General features: G+C 51.1%; 1 protein-coding gene across 3 annotated transcripts in view; it reads left to right on the top strand.

The window, feature by feature from the left end:
• Nucleotides 1-17483, top strand: part of SLC22A23 (solute carrier family 22 member 23) — a gene marked incomplete at its 5' end in the record, with an annotated part of 183974 nt that overhangs the window by 124435 nt on the left and 42056 nt on the right. For all 3 annotated transcript variants that reach the window (XM_081087271.1, XM_081087270.1, XM_081087269.1), the window contains one exon: nt 9495-9663. In XM_081087271.1, coding sequence (XP_080943397.1) covers nt 9495-9663 — 169 coding nt within the window. The remainder of the gene's footprint in view (nt 1-9494; nt 9664-17483) is intronic.

Here is a 17483-nt window from a genome sequence, read left to right as displayed (position 1 = left end):
TGACTTGTCAGTGAAGATACACCAGCCTAGGAGGTGACTACCCACCATAACTGCTTTTAGTTAAAGTTTAATTTCAGACCATCCATCCTTTGTGGTTACTTTAGGTCTCTGAGTTTGCAAGACCGCCATGCAGGCCTTCCCTGAGCTTGTCAGGTTAGTATCTGGCCCCTTCCTTCCACACTTAGAAATGAAACTATGAACTCTTGTTGAGATATATTCTATTTATCACATATCCAACCCCTAATTTCCTGATTGTTTGCCAAGCTCATAAAATAATGACAATATTGACAACACTGATGATGAGAAATAAAAGTTGGTAACCTTCCCTGCCCTCTGACACCTGGGAAGCTGAGTGCGTGCTGCTGTGGGGCAGGGTTGCAACCTATTCCATCTCACTCTCTGAGGGCTTACGTCCGAAGGCCTGTGAGGCCTCCTTTTGCTCGGATGCACAATCTGATTATGCACACACGAGCAGCCAGTACATGTGAGCTTGATTTGTAGGTGGTTAGTACCGCAGAAAACGAGGACTGAGACCTGTTACATTGGAACTGGCTGCTGGAAAACCTGGATGGCAATTTCTAAAGTGTATCCTCAACGCTAAAAGCACCCACTCCCTGTCTCTGCTCCTTCGCTCAGCTTGAAAATGCTGAGCAGACTCGAAATGCAGGGATTTCCACAGACTTGCAGGTATTCTGCTGTTTGAAGTCATGTCTCTCCTTGGGTATTTCTTCTCTGAGTAAACGTGGAAGTCTGAGTGACATTAAAGCCTTAAGTGTGTACCACTGAACATCGGTCACTGTTTGTAAACAGAGCGACTGCTGGGCAGAAAGACTAGTGAGCATTTAAATCCCTATTCTTCACTTTGAGTAACTGTAGTATTAGTTAAAAGAAAAAAACATGAGGTGATAGGAAGAACTTGTCTGGGAAGGGAACTGAACTGTATGGCTTCTATTGGGTAGCTGAGTTTTATGGTTCTTAGGTTTTATCAGCATATACACACGTGGGCCCTGAGAGCTCCCCATAGACTGGGTTCTTTAGAGTCACCGACTGTCTCAGCCATCATGACTCTAACAGTTCCACTGTAGAATCTAAGGGAAGAGGAAGGCAGGTAAAGTGACTAACGTAGACAGGAAGAGCCCATTACACAGTTCTGCATTGGACAGCAATCCAGGCAGAGCCCCTGCCATGTGCCAGATGCTCTCCTTGTCCCTGAGGAACAGGCTGTCGCCTCCATGGAGCCCTGATTCCAGCGGGGCACAGGGAAGAGACCAGACCCACCCGGGACTCTGAAGACAGCTCCTGCCTGCAGCAGAGGGCTGGAATGCACAGGGTGGGAGGAGTGGGGGGGCTGGCTTCCATTCCTACCTCATTCCTTCCTTAGCTGTGTGAGCTTGGACTGGCCACTTAATCACTCTGAGCTTCAAGATCCTCTTGTGTAAAATGACAATAAAAACAACACCTACCTTATAGAGTTGTTGTGCAGATTAAATGAGTTTAATGCATGAAAAATGCCTCCTGAGTGTTTGGCCCACGGAGAGTGGGAGTTGTTACTTAGCCCAGCACTGGAGACAAAATAGGTACTCAGCAGCTAACTCATTTGCTACTTCTGCTTTTGAGCATTAAAATAGCCATGTGTCTGGCAGACACTAGAATGGGGTTGCTAGAGAATGTTTACATTTTCGTAGTTTTTAGGAGAAAACAGCCTTCAGACTGTTCTGACCATCCCTTTAGGTTGGCAGGTCCTAATTAAGAGAGGAAAGCAGTTGCCTGTGGGGAAATGACGATTCGGAGCTGCTGCGATCATAGCAGCCTTTCACAGTCAGACCCTAAAATGCTATTTGAGTCTACACGACCCAGCAGTTTCAGGCCTTCCTGCTGTAATAAGGAATTCCACAACTGACGTCTAGAGGTCTGTTTGCCAGGGCTCCGGGGCCTGTGTCCTTGGCCAGGGCAGCAGTGACGACGTGGCCTGCTCCCGTCCAGGCCCAGCTGAGAGAACTGGCTTCCTTCCCTTCCGCAGGGAGGTTTTCCTCCAGGGCCGCCCTGCGCCCCTAAGCTGTTTGAGTGCTAACAGAGGAGGGGGCAGAGGAGAGGGAGACTGCTCGGTCTGAAGGAGAACGAGTTTGGGGAAGTGGCTTCTGTGAGTGGTGTGTGTACTTGCCACCAGGCTGTCAGCTTGGTGGCAGCGGCCCAGTCGGCCTTGGTATAGGCTGCCCCCTTGTGCGCTGGCCAAGCCACTCAGCAGTGCCCTATACTTTGATGGATTTCTCATTCCCCGGGCCATCCCAGGGGTAGGATTTCACAGTGGTGCTTGACTCCAGTTTGGGGAGACGGTGCCTCTCCTGAGCCTGCCCTGCCTCCCTCCTCCAGTGGCTGAGCCGGCTGTCCTGTGGGGGGCATTGTCTGTGTCTAACAGAGCAACCGGGCAGTGCAGCCTGGGAAACTGCCAGGCCGGCTCCTCCCATAGAGCCGAGTGTGAAATAAAAGCGGTTGAATCCTTTGCTGAGCTTAATGGGAGGAGTGTGTGCTTGTCTCAGCTCAGAGACGTGTTTCTCCTCTGTTCAACTTCTCCCGTTCTTTCGTGGAATCGCTTGCATGAATTTGTACGGTATGTCATGGGCTTCCTGGTTCGAAAGAAGCCCTGGTGGGGGAGGAAGGAGAAGGACAGCTGGTGCCTCACCCCACCCGTGCCCTCACAACCTCCGCTGCGGACAAGACCCTCGCCCAGAAGAGACCATTCTTTTCGAGGAGCCTCAGCAGCAATCCCCAATGAGCAGAGGCTCCTGAAAGGTCAGAATCCTGTCATGTGGAGCTTGACCACCATATCATTCTGTCAGTTCTGACCCAATTTTACCTAAAACACAGAACAATTTAGGCCCCATGTGGAAGAACTTAGTTCACTGGAGTGAGTCTCTTAGTGACATAAGCCCACCCAGAGCCTCACCGAGTGGCCAGCCGGCTGTAAGGACAGCAGCACATGGGAAGCCTGTAGAGGTTAGACATGCACCGTGTGGAATGGGCACGGCACTGCCTACTTCAGAGACCAGGAGACCGGAGCACAGGAGGCTGAGCGACTGCCCCGGCCTGGAAGAGGCAGGGAGGGAGTTTAACCCCTGCTTCCCACCCTCAGCCCGGCCTCAGCCTCTCCTCCCGCGGGGCACATTCCTCGTTTCCTCCCGTAAATATTGTCAGTCAACCTCACATATTCCTTCATTACTAGTCAACTCTGATCCAGAAAAGTCCTGTGGGCTATTTTAGAGAACCTAGGAACACTTAGCAATTCCAAGAAAAGATAGACGGTAGCAAACATATCCGCAGTTTTTTAAAAAGATATTTAACATGTTAAGCGCCCAGTCAGTCACTGGTGACTGACACTATACTTTCCATCTGGAAGACAAAATAGGCTGGCGCTTAACGTGTTAAGAAAGAACAAGAATTGTGGTGCTGGCCAGGTGGTTTAGTGTAGTTGGAGCATCATCCTGTACACCAAAGGATTGCGGGTTTGATTCTTGGTCAGGGCACATACCTGGGTTGTGGGTTTGATCCTTGGTCTGGGAGCGTGCGGCAGGCAACCAAATGATATTTCTCTCTCACATTGATGTTGCTCTCTCTCCCTTCCTCTCTCTCTAAAATCAATAAAAACATATCTTAGGGTAAGGATTTAAAAAAGAGAAAGAATAAGAATTGTGTTTTATTTACTTATATATTATAGAAGGATGGGACATATCTTTTTAAGACTGGTTCCAAAAACATTTTTTAATTAGATAATCATAATTCCCAAATGCAGTGACCAGTTAGTTAGGTCAGTGTGTTGGTGGGGGTTGGGACTGTGGGAAGGGAATGGCAAACTCATTCTCTGGCTGGTGTTTCCGGCAGGCAGATAGCTTAGACACTGAAGCGGGGTGAGTCCTGCCAGCACAGTGCTTTGTCTCTTACCCAGCGTCCTGGCCTGGGCGCTTCGCATGTGTGTCTCGGCACATAGCACACCCTTGTCCGGCGCGGCACCCTCATCCCACAGGTCCCGAGCTGCAAGGCCGCTGTGCCTGCCAGCCTGGAGATAGGCTGTTTGACAGGGACGGGGAATCTTTTTTTTTTTTTTTTTTTAATGAAATCGTATAAGCAAGGAGTTTCTAAAATCATCATTTGTCATCGAATACCAGCAAAGCTGTAGGCTTTTAAACTCCATCGGGCCGAGCGTGGGTGGCAGAGTGAGTGGGTGAGAAGGCAGGGCCGTTGGTGTCGGCCAGAGGCGGGGGTTTGCATGTTGAGGACATGTGCAGGGGTTTTCAGGATGGACTTAGTTTTTCTCAGAATAGTCACCTGACCTCTGGGTTCCTCTTGCAGCACTACCCACACAGCCTGGCCCCAAGAGGGCTTGCCACCAGCCCACGGAGCTGTAGATAGGGCTCCTGGTTGAGAGGTGACAGGGGAGCTGGATTCGAGTGATGGAGCCACCTGGACCCACCCCTGAGGCTCTGCACCCTCCAAACCCTTCGTGGTCATTCCCGCTGGTTTTGCTTTGGTGCCATCACGCTAAGGGGGAGAGTGCTGGAAATTTTGTCCACAGCCTCTCAGCGGCTGCTGTGTAGGATCAGGGAGTTTCCCAGCTGGATGGGGCCTGGGAGAGGTGTTTGTTTCCTTTTCAGATTGGCCCTCAGATTCCTGGCGGGGAGGTAGTCAGTGGGACAGAGCAGCCCCTCCCAACCTTTCTGCTGCCCACACAATACAAGCCGTCGTGGTATTTTCTTATTATTGCAGAATTTATGAAACCAGAAGGAGATACATAGGAAGCGATTTCCTGCAAGGGATTGGCTTACACAATTGTGGGGGCAGGTGGGGCAGACCTGAAATCCAGGGATCAGGCCAGCAGGAGGGGAGTCTGCACGTCAGGGTGAAGCTGCTGTCCACAGGCAGAATGTTTTTGTCTTCCGCGAGGAAGCCGCGGCTCTGGGTCTACTCTAGGGCCTTGCAACTGATGGGGTCAGGCCCACCTAGATTATCTGAGATCATCTCTTTTACTTAACATCAGCTGACTGTGGACTTCGATCCTGACAGCAGCGTCCGCATTACTGTTGATAGAACACCTGGGATCGTAGCCTAGCAACATTGACTCAGCAAACTGAGCTGATGACCCAGGCTCTGATGCCTCACTTCCCTTTGGGCCTCGCCTTCCTCCTTCCTCAGCTGAAGTGACTGATCTGGGCAGCACTACTTTCTTTTCTTCCAGGAAAAGTATAAGAATCTGAAAGCTTCTGAAGGCCCCTAAAAGATCTTGCACCCCAACACCACATTTCCAACAGAGCTCGCAGAGGGCCTCGGGGCTACTCCTGCACCGTGAGCTCAGATGATTGTGGTCATGCTCCTTTTTTTTACAGGCCAAATGCCTCAATTAAATCTTAATAATGTGCTATTTAATTCTCATAACCTTCAGTAATTTCTCTGTTTATCGACAAAGTGTATCAAGCTTGTAGGAGTGGCTTCTATGCCTTCTTCATTAAGGTGTTAAGGGAACTGTGATTTTAACAAAGGGGATTTTGTGGTGGTTTCCTTGGATTCGCTTAGTTCCGTTTTTCAGTTGATGGATTGATTCTGGTTTATGAGAATCTCTGTGAGATAAATGTAATGTAGACTGTCATTGTAGGCTATTTCTCTTCCTCAGTCTTTTTAGAACAAACCTCAGCCCTGCTCTGAAATTCACCAGGTTGGTGGAGAACGAAGAGGTCAAAGGAGACCCATGAATGACTTGGCAATAATTATGTTATTATATATGGTAATGATGCATAGTATTATTACTCATAAAAACTAACGTATAGCCATAAGGTAGGGCTCCTGGTTGAGAGGTGACAGTGGCGCTGTATTCGAGTGATGGAGCCACTGTGTTCAGGCATTCTATGCTTCTTTGATGCTCATAACAGCCCATTTTACCGATGACAAAACTGAGGCACAGACTCCAGATGGCTGAACCAATGTCACAAGTTCATAAGCGCTAGGGACAGGATTTGAACCCAGGCTGTCTGACACTGGCCTCCAGGCTCTTAGCTATGCGTGAAAGGGCTGCACACTAGAAGCTTGAGATATTTTTGGGTTCGAATCTATGATGCATCACCTAAGATGACAGTTTTTTGTGACCTTTGTTTTACATAACAAAGGAGAGGTTGCTGCCATAAGTGAAAACCTACTCAGACGACTTGAAGTTGGCCCATTGGCAAAGAAAGTAGCTCTAAGAAGTGATGACATCGTGTGCAGCCTGGGCCTTCACAGGTGCTGCTGGCAGCTGGCCGCTCAGAGCCATGGGCAGCTGCTTGTGGGTGACCTGTTATTCAACACATCCCAGGTGCTTCGAGGGTGGCTGGGTTGGGGACATCATCCCCTGCTGGTGGCAGGTGTCCCTGCCTTTCAAGACCAAGGCCACTGGCCTGGCCAGGAGTCTAGAAGCATCTCCGAAGCATGTGAAGCATTGACCAACCTCTGCCGTGTGCAGAGCTGGGCAGGCCCTCCGTGGGCAGAGCGGGTCTACCTGCCACGTCCTCCCTCCTGCGCATGCCGGGGCGTAAGCTTTTAACATCCTGATGGATTTCTCCCCCTCTTTCACTTAGAAAACCCGATTCCCATCACCCAGAAGGAACATGGGGTTAATGGCAAGCTTCAAGCGCCTGTGGTTCTTTGGTAATTGCTTTAAAAACACACATCCTTATAGCCCCCTTTAGAACGTAGTTGATTTCAGGCAGTGTGGAAAGAATTTCTGGTGAGTTGAGGCAAAATGGTGATTATCTGCAAGTGTCATGCCTGTGTCCTCACATCAGATCGCTGTTTTCCATCGCCCCTGCAGGAATGCTGAATTGCCATGTAGCTGCATCTTTCTACCCCAATAAAACACAGTGAACCCCGGCTAGGATTCCTACAAACGCAGGAGTGCAGAGGTTGGGAAGTGATTTTAATTACTAAGCGAGCTGTCAGAGATGTGCATCAGGGAGGCAAGAACTTTGCTCCCGAGTAGAGACCTGGGGACCTTGTTAACCTGCAGGTGCTGATTCTTGGGTCTGGGTGGGGCCTGAGCGCGCCTCTAACACACTCCCAGGAGCTGCTGATGCTTCAGGTCCAAGTAGCAAGGAGTTAGAGGATTGCTCAGACCACTCATGGGAGAAGAACAAGAGAAGCCCACAGAGGAAACACTGGCCATGAACTCATATCTACAGTAACACTAACAGGTGCCCCGGGCACGGCGTCCCATTTGCAGGGAGGGGAGAATGAGAAGTCAGACTGGAATCATTGGCCTACACGGGGCAACTTTCCTTCATCATCCACCAACCTAGCCCCGGTTTAGAAGGCTGCCTGTGATGCTTGTGTGATGGTGCATGGTGTGGTTAGTGTGTGGGACTGGACATCCCCTAAGGGGGCCTGTGGGGCAGAACTGGAGGTGCAGATATTTTCCTACTCGGGTCTCACAAAACGAAGGAGAAAGGCATGCCCGTTGCACCCGCTTCGTGCGCCGCCCACGTGAAGCCATGCTGCTGCTTTGGCATCATGTATCTCTGTGACTTTGTTTAAAGGTCACCTGAGTAGGCAGGTGCTAAATTTCCTCATCTGATACGAGCCTGTGCCACGCCGCAGACGCTGAACCCACCCCGCCCAAAGCCCATTTCGAATTTCCATAGCAAATCCACCGCTCGGGCTGAGCAAGTGAAAGCTAGAACCTGCAGCTGGTAGTCTTTTCTAAAAAGATTCTGGTTGCTTTACTATGTTTAAGAGCAGAGATGCCAGACCCCACGTGCATGCCTGAGCCCCCTGGGAGGTCATCTTTGAAGTGAGCCTGGCCTGTGCGTAGAAAAGAGCATCATCACAGCCGGTGGCCAGGAGACGGCTGTTTAATCCTGTTTTCTTAATTAAATGGAAACAAAGTTCTTTAGACGCTGTTCTCTGGAGGTCAAGTTTCTCTTGCTCACGATAGCTGGGATCATGATGCCTGTTTGTGTGGAGCAGGGATGGAAATTCTGAGCGAGTTATTATTTCTCCCCTATGAGCCGGTGCAGGCATTGGCTGGCATGGTGCCCTCTCCTTGGTGGGGCTGATTCTGTCCTGCAAGTGTAGTTTGTTCTCCCCTTTAATCTGTTCTCCTTCACTGCCTTGCAACCCCCACCTCTGTGCTGGCCTCTAGACAGTCAGAAAGTGGGCGATGGGCTGTGGCAACTGACCTACAATCAGTGTCTAGACTAGACCAGGGGTGGGCAAACTTTTTGACTCGAGGGCCACAATGTGTTCTTAAACTGGACCGGAGGGCCGGAACAAAAGCATGGATGGAGTGTTTGTGTGAACTAATATAAATTCAAAGTAAACATCATTACATAAAAGGGCACGGTCTTTTTTTGTTTTTTAGTTTTATTCATTTCAAACGGGCCGGATCTGGCCCGCGGGCCGTAGTTTGCCCACGGCTGGTCTAGACACAGATGCATGAAAAGTACTTTCTCCTGAGAGTCTTCTTTTTTAAAAAAAAAAAAAAAGGTTCATTTTACCTACAGTTAAAAACAAAAAAAGGCAAGCCGGCTTTAGGGAGAAGAAGAAGAGCAAAAGAACTTGTGTGCTCTAAAGTACGGAACCCTGCTGTCTGCTGCAGTGTTGAGGACTCACCTCTGTTTCAGGAGCTCACGTAGCGGGTCTCTGCTGGTTGGCAGCTGGCGCTGCCGTCTAAGTTGGGGACCATCTTTGACTCCGGCTCAAATTGAGAGTCTAGATTCTTGCAAACAGGAGGGACCATGGTGTCCTTCCATCCAGTAGACATTTAGTGGAGGCAGACACTGGTGTTGTTTGGAGCTGTGAAGATCAAACAGACCCCCCCCCCCCCGCCCCACTCCCGCCGTGGTATCTACCTCATAGGACCAGAGAGAGGGAAGCATCACACCCAGGTCACAGTGGGCAGAGGGCCCCCGTGGGGAGAAGCTTCCCATGAGAACATCACAAGATCCAAGTCAGCTATACTGTTTGGGTTTCATCTTGTTCAAAAGGAGGGACGTGCAGGTGGGTGGGCGTGAGCAGATGGTGCTCCTGGGTGCCCTGTGCAGAGAATGAGAGGGTCCCCTAATACAGCCTGGTAGAGGGAAGGAGTGGCGACAGGCGGGCACGACAGAGTCCACTCTACAAGACATGCAGTGGCCTCCAGAGAGCAGAAGTGAGAATAATGTGCTATGCAAACACTCTGCCCCCTTGCAGTGTTTGCTAGCTTCTGGACTAGGCGACTCTGAATTATAATGTTCTTTTGCCACTGACTTGCTCTGTGACCTTGAGCAATGATCTCGCTCCCTTCCCCGCCTGATACTCAGCTCATCTAGCTGTAAAAATGAGGGTCTTGACTTACTGTATAGGGCTCTCAGATGACCAGCAAATAGCCCCGATTGGACAGTTCTTGGTTGGTTGAGAAGTGCACTGGCCCCGGTGCCCCCGTGGCTCCCCCAGGCCAGGGGCAGGATACTCATGTCTCTCTTGTCCTTTCTGTGTTCCAGGAATAGAGCTGTGTCCCCCTGGAAAACGGTTCATGATCACCATGGTGGCGAGCTTCGTGGCCATGGCGGGGCAGCTCCTCATGCCCGGGCTCGCGGCGCTGTGCCGGGACTGGCAGGTGCTGCAGGCGCTCATCATCTGCCCCTTCCTGCTCATGCTGCTGTACTGGTCGTGAGTATCCCCGCAGGCTCCCATGCAGCTGCCCGCACGCGGAAGGCCGCGCCCACCCCAGGAGACACAGAGGAAGCATAGGGCTGGGACCCACGATCCCCAATCTCCCCCTTGTGTCAGCGTGTGTGTTGTGAGGGAATGTTGCTCTCTCTTTTTTATTTTATTTTATTTATTTTTTAAATGTCTTGTCAGAGACATTTACCAGCTCTGACCACGTGCTCTTCTCAGTCTGGTGTCACACCTATTCGCTGGGTTATTCCGATGTGATTTTCATGAATGGATTTGCGAAGGGGGGATCCTTGGGTTGGGAGGAGCAATAGGGAGATGTTCAAGGAAATTCAGCAAAGCCACCTGGTCTCCTCTGGACTACAGAGGGGCAAGTGCCAGGCCCTCGGTCGCCACCCAGCAGCTGCAGCCCAGGCTTGTGTGGCCCACAGAGCTGGGAACAGCTGCTGTGTGGTCCTGTGGGGGAGTCTGCTCGCCCTGCTCTGACACGTTCAGGAGGAATTTTAGGGCCACGTGTACCTTTTCCGTTTCTAAGGTTTAAGTTTGGGGCTTGCTGACTTTAGGAAAAAAGAAACTGCTAAGCACACAGGTTTTAAGCTATGACCTGGGCAACTAGATTTTTAAAACTCCCAGGGGATTAACGTGTAGCTGAGATTGGAAACCACCACTCTTAGACAGTTGTTAGGGAAAAAAGGAGTGTCCTGACCTTTTTATAAATAACCCTTCTCTTTCTTTGCCTTCCGTCCCACCCCTACCCCCCATGCCAACACTCTTGCTTCCCCACAAGTACAGGGTACTGTCGCGTAGATTATAATACTGTGCTATTTCTATTCCTTCGTCACTAGTGGCAACCAGATGTCCGGCAAGAAGTCAGTCAGTTGTGTCTCAGCTTTGTTCACAGAGCAGAGAGGGCACTACTGGGGCTTCCTTTTTTCAAAGGTGCCAGGGAGGAGAAGAAAGCCCCTGCCTTTTAACTTTGCCAGGGCCACCCCCCAGGTTGTCACCCCCAGCAGATAAAAATCGGTGAGCGAGGCGCCTTTTCCTCTAGAGCCCAAGAGCCTCAGCAGCAGCGAGGAGCCTAAAGGCCATCTGCTGGCGAGGGCCCCATCGCGCAGCGGCCCCATCGCGCTCCTCTCACCAGCGCCTCTGCCAGGCTTCTAGACCTGAGATCCTCCCGCAGGAACCACACAGGTTTCAGATCCTGCTCCCTCCAGCAGGATGGCCCTGGCCAGTGTGGCTCAGTTGGTTGGGGTGTCCTCCCGTGCACCAAAGGGTTGCCGTTTTGATTCCTGGTCAGGACACATGCATGGGTTGCTGGATCCCCAGTAAGGGATGTGCAGGAGGCAGCCGATCGATGTTTCTCTCTCCCTCTCCCTCCCTCTCTCTCTAAAAATCAATGAAAATGTTTAAAAAATAAGAGGCAGAGAATGAAATGGTTTCCCCAGAGCAGGAAGCAGTGGGCAGCTCTTCCCTGAATCAGTCAGAGGAAGCCCTTCCTGTTCCTCCCTGCGCCCGGGGCCGGGCTGGGCTTGTTTTGTACTTTGGGGCATTTATTTATTTAACAAGTGTTTATATAGTGTCTGCTCTATGCCAGACGCACATGCTAGCACTACACAAAGAGTAGACCATCCAGTCTTCCTATCCACCACCCCACCGAGAAGATGGCAAAACTGAGGCGCCAGCTGGCCCTGAAACCCAGCACTTGTGGTGTCTCCCACCTTCCCTCAGCTGCCATCCACTTGTCTTGGGAGAGGAGCCCCGTTGCCCTCGAGCATCTTCCGTGTGGTCTGGCATCCTCCGCCTCCCTCCTCTCACTTCCTGGCCTCCACAGCACCCAAGGGCAGAAGTGCTGTCTCCTGGCCCCTGGGGGTTGTTGGGCCGGGGTAGGCACAGCCTTTTGGAGACCCACACTCCTGTGAGGCCAAACAGGGTGTCTCCATTACCTCCAGGCTCTGAGTCTCAGCCCTGGTTCTGCTCCCACCTGTCCCAGGTAGGAGGGCACCTGATGGAGAGAAATGGCAGAGAAGGGTTTCCTGGAATGGGCCTGGGATCCTGGCCCATGTGGGAAAGGGCTGGGGAGGGGGCGTTATTTGTCTTATTCTTGTTCATTTCAATTTAAAGTGCATCAGGGTTAATGACAGGCAAGGTAAGGCATTCATTTACTTACGTACATTATCAAACCTACGGAAAATTATTTGAAACAAAACTCTACAGTGGAAAGGGTATCCAGGGTACTCTGACAAGTAAAATGTGTGTGTGGACAGACAGATGGACGGATGTCCCGATGCACTGGCACCGTGTAGTTACTGCTTTGGCACCGCTGTCTGGATCAACCTGCTCTGCTCACACATGTTAACGGCTGTGATCGTAATCGGCATTATTTTTTATTTATATTATTATTTAAGGTGCTTGGCACATGTCTGGCCTACAGCAGGTGCTCACTAATATTAGCTACTGTTGTTACGATGATTATATCACCTCTTAGCATGTGTGGCAGCCTGGGAGTACCGGGCAGGTAAAAGACACCAGGAGTGAGAGACGTATTCCATTTCACCTAGCAGATCGAAAGCCTCCTAACAGTCATTGGCTTGTAAAGGCCACTGCACTGCCTCTCCTTTTTTGTCATTTCTGATTCCCTCCCGCCTCCCATCCGCGGCAGCGGGAAGCTGTGGCTCCCCAGGCTCTGGTCTGACAGGGTGAAGTGGGCTGCTGGGGGAGGTGGTGAGCTGCCGCATCAGTCCCAGGACCAGCTATTGGTGACAAAATATTGAAAGTCACTTGCTTTCCTGTAAAGAGCAAGTATTTATTTTGTGCGCCCAGGGGGCCAGCAGTGCCCTTGGCGCTTTGCAGTGACTCTAAGAGCTGTGCATGAACAAGCGTCATAAACCAAACTGTATGACACAAGTCGCCACAACCAGGGTCCTGGGCAACAACAAAGAGGTGGACGGGGCTTGGAGGGATCTTCTGGTTCCAATTGTGGGCTAAGCTGACAGGGACCCTCCAAACACATACAGATGCCGAATAAGATACACATTAACCAAAGTGTTACACAGCACTGAGCTCCGTGCAAGCCCCGGGAGTTCCCTGGGCCCAGACCAAGCAGAGCATTTGAGCAGGACTGACCAGGCAGCTGCAGGACATCTGAACCTGAAAAAGGAGCTCGGGCTTCAGCACTTGCACAGGGGGCTGGAGCTGAGATCTAAGGCCCGTATCTCTTAGAATCGGGCCCTTAAATGAAACCAGGGGCCAGAACTGTTGGTGAAAATGGAGCTGAGGGTGGAAGAGTTCATCCCACCAAGAGACCTAACTCCGAAGCTGGCTGACGGCCTGGGGCTGAGGGTGGAAGAGTTCATCCATAGAAACTAGAGCCTCGATGTCTACACCACACATGCTGTGTGTTCTAAATTCCAAGGCTCGGACGTTAACGTAAGAACCAGTGAGTTCTTCAGAACCTCAAGGCCAAAGGGAAGCCCCCCGGGGAGAACCACTGGGGCCAGGCACTCAAGATTCACTCCAAAGAAATGTTCACCAAGGATAAGCTCACAGGCAAAATTCACAGAGCTCATCACAAGGGCCAAACACTATAAATTGGGGAGCTTGCCTACCAGGAACTCCAGAAAATAGAGCAATCTGAGAGGTAAGTTAATTAGCTAACTTATTAAGTAGTTACCACAACCCCACACCAATTGCTGTTCTAGATACTAAGTATTCTAGATACTGCACATGCATACGAGCAGGTCCCCACTCAGTGAAAACTCCCTTACAGGGGGGCGTGTGGGGTGGGAGGGAGCCCACTGACCATGAAGCCATCAACAAGCGTAGGGCATGGATTCACTGACCAGCACATGACGAAGGTGAGACGCTGCCGGGGACAGCAAGGGACAGCAGGGTGATCAGAAGGGCCGCTCTGAAGAGGCGACATTCCTTTCTGAGACATAAATGATCAGAAGGAGGAAGTCACAGTTCTTCGAGGAAATGTGTTCCCAGCACACGGGAGCAGCCAGGGCCACAGCTGCCTCCCACTGTTTTTTCTGGAAGAGGAAGCAAGGCCAGTGTGCCTGGAACATGAGGGGAAAGGGGCGGGGGGGGGGGGGGGGCAAGCTCAGACGCAGGTGGGTCAGACCACCTGGGGCCTGAAGCCCAGCGATTTCTTCTAAAAGCAGGAAGACACGTTGGAGGTTTATGCAGGTCAGGGATATGCTCTGGTGCATGCTCTGGGGTCGCTGTCTGCAGTGTGGCGAATGGTTGTGGGTGGGTGAGAGGGGCAGAGGGCTGCCACACTGGCTGGCCCATGAGAGGTGGTGTGGTGCCTGCACTGGGGGTGGGGGTGGGGGGGTGACTGGAAAGGGTCTGACCCCAGGTACACTCTGTAAGTGGCTTCGTGGAGGCTTGCCAGTGGGTCTGCGTTCGCGGGTGGGATAAGGAACGGCAGTAACTCGGGTTTGGACGGTTTGCTGAGATGGGGCCGGAGCTCCCTGAAACGTGGAGGCCCATCTAGGAAATGGAGCGTGAAGTCCTGTCCTGAGAGCAGTTGGAAGGGTGACAGAAATGAGATCACTGGCTGAGGGGGAGCTTTGAAAAGGCGGGTTTTGATCTTGGGGACAATAGGGAACCACTGTAAGGAGTGCAGAGACTTGATTGAAACCACAGCCTGCATTAAATTACAGCGTTTATTCGCATCCAGATCTGGTGAGGCCAACAGAGCAGGAGGCGAAGTCTCTGAGTACTCACTCAGTTCCCAAGAGGAGGGCCGCTCCACATTGCGGGGGCCACACAGGAGGCACCGGGTCAGTCAGGAGGCTGAGGGAAGGAGGGGCAGGAGCCTTCACTGTGGTTTCCTCAGGGAAGGAACTGGTGAGGCAGGTGAGCAGGCCTCGTGTTGGCTGGTTTGAATAACTTCAGGGGGCCGTGGGGCACCCAGACTCTCCGCTGGTTGTCTGGTACCTGGTCCTGGGTGGTTAGGGCAGGGGAATGAAGCCAGAGAGCGAGAGCCCCATCGAGGAGGTGGTGGGGGTGTCGGCTCTGGATCGCGGGGTTTGTATTTGAAAGGTGCACTCATAGGTTAGTTGTTTGCTAAATGTAGGAATTTCCCTCCCAGAAATATAAAAAACACAGGAAGTAAAAAGGCATGATTAGTGCGTAGCCCTACAGCAGCTATAGGGTTACAGAAAGCTCTGGAATGATGTGCCCATGGCGCTGGAGAAGCCAGCCGGAAAGAGGTGGCAGCAGAGGACTGATGTGCCCGGGACTGGATGGGAGTTTGGGCAGGGGGTGTGGTGAGCACAGGTGGATTCCCCCGGATGGGGGAGACACAGTGCCCTAGCAAGTGGAGCTACGATGGGAAACTGGTGTCATTGCACGTGCTGCCTATGGGTGCTCCTACCTTCCGGGTCCGGGAACCACAAGCTGTGGTTGCCCAAGGGCTGTAGGCAAAGGAAGACTTTCAGGGCTGAGTGGCCCAAGAGAACAGAAGGATGTGCTTCTTAGCTGTTGGTGCTTCCGCAGGCTTTGCAGAGTCAAACCTAGGCACGTCATTGTGAAGCGCAAACAGAAGAAGAGAGGGTACTTGGGAATATTTTTACCTGAGTGTAAGCACTGTCAGAGGTGGAGGGTAACTCCATGGATGGGTGTGGGTCCCTGAGACCCAGGCAGCCTTTGAACCTCATGGCACTGGGGCCAGATAGGAATGCTCATCTAGTCATCTTGCTTGGGAATTCACTACCACTGAAGATAGGGTGGCAGAACGTCAGTGCTAATGTAGAAGGAAGACATACTGACCAATCCTGTTTTGGAGATAAATGTGGAATTCTCCCAGGGTCCCAGAAAACAAATCGGGCATGGGGGGTGGCAGGGCAAGAGGAAGGGGGAGTCTAAGAGAAACTCGGATTTGATATGCTAGGAATTGGCAGGTGAGGACAGAATGGAAGGCGAGGCTACTGGGAATCTGCCTTCTAATGCTACAGATCGTACAAAAGGTGTCCCTTCCAGGTGGCTCAGCCCGCCCCAGGTCACGTGGTGACACACCTCCCTGTGCAGAGCTCTCCTGCAGCACACAGCCTGCGGCCTGCCTTTGGGGGTCCAGGTGTGTGCCAGAACCACGGTCAGCAAACTGCGGCTCGCGAGCCACATGCGGCTCTTTGGCTCCTTGAGTGTGGCTCTTCCTAAGCCTAGGAGTACCCTAATTAAGCTAATAACAATGTACCCAGCTATATAGTTTAAGTTTAAAAAATTTGGCTCTCAAAAGAAATTTCAATCGTTGTACTGTTGATATTTGGCTCTATTGACTAATGAGTTTGCCGACCGCTGTGCTAGAACATCTGGGAAAACTGCAGGGTGGAAAATCAGGAGGGTAATACATGGAGCGGGTAACAGAGTTTTCCGAGTGGAACTCACTGTTGAGGAGTGACATGGGAGTGAGAAGCCTGCCCACATGGTATCTACCTAAAGGTTATTTTGGTGGAAACAACGGGAAGTAGGAAGTCGAAGAGATGATAAAGATGTTAGTGACACCTTCCCAAAATGCTAGTGCATGTCATCACCGTACCTTAAAATGTAAGTTAGGGAGCAGAGTACACGTGATGCTTTGTGAAAACAAGAATGTCCATGTCTGCATGTGCGGGGACAGTTGTGATGCCATTCAGTAAGCTCCCCTGAGGGCTCTCACCGTACACGAGAGCGTGCACCCTTCTTCCAGCAATGTTTGCTGGGTGTCAGGGGTCATGATAAACATGGAGGACACTGTCCTGCCCCATGGAACAGCCTGGCAAGGCGGCTGATGTGCTGGGACATACACTAATGCACAGGTCTTAAACTGTTAGGAACACACTTTCCCAGAGATCAACAACAAATCTCTGGGAAAGTGTGAGGCTCCATTAACCAAAATATTCCTGGGTTAGGGAGGGCAGGTAGGCAGTGCGATTATTCTGGTGTTTAGCAGGGGAAACCAGGGCATCAAAAAGCTCCCCAGAGCCTGGCTGGTGTGGCACAGTGAATGAGCATCCACCATGAACCAGGAGGTCATGGTTCCATTCCCAGTCAAGGTGCATGCCTGGGTTGCGGGCTAGATCCCCAGTGGGGGACGTGCAGGAGGCAGCCAATCAATGATTCTCTCTCATCACTGATGTTTCTATCTTCTCCCCTCTCTTTTCCTCTCTGAAATCAATAAAAATAAATACATTCTTTTAGTCTTCCCTGGAGCACTCAGAAAAGTGGGAAAGTCATTAAAAATTGGTTTTCGGACGTCAGTGGTTCTCAGAGTGCAGCCTCTGAACCAACAACGTCCTCACTACCCTGGAACTTGTTAGAAACACAAAGTCAGTGTCGGGGGTGGGGCCAGAGGTTATGGTTTAGGACCCCCTCCCCCCGCCCCCTGGGTATGTCACTCAGCCCCAGTTCAAGAAGTGCAGTCCTAATACTTCTCCCCCACCTGCAGTTAACACAGAGTAATACTGAATGTTGACTATAATTGAAAAAAACTTTTAAAAAAATTTGATCTTAAATTTTCAGTATTTATCATTTTTTGAAAACATTTTAAATTTATTTTTTCAACTACAGTTTTTATTCTAACAGGACTTATTAAAAAGATGTCTCTTTTAAAAAAAATGAAATAAAAACTAAAAATAATTTTTTAGAAAAAGGACTGTTGCCCTGTGCCAGGCTGCCCATCACAGAAGAGAAAGCCAGACGTCCTGCATAGGGGACGGGACCCTCGGGAGCCAGGTGCTGCTGAGGGGCGGAACGAAGCTCAGAGGGCTGTGCACCCACCTCCGTGGGAAGCGGTTTCTGGTTCTGCAGGGAAATGAAACGTGTGTCCT

The sequence above is a fragment of the Myotis nattereri genome (genome assembly GCF_964212035.1).
Source record: "Myotis nattereri genome assembly, chromosome: 3".
Taxonomy (NCBI): Eukaryota; Metazoa; Chordata; class Mammalia; order Chiroptera; family Vespertilionidae; genus Myotis; species Myotis nattereri.
The sequence above is the reverse complement of the archived record's forward strand: the minus strand, read 5'-3'. Positions and strand labels throughout refer to the sequence as shown.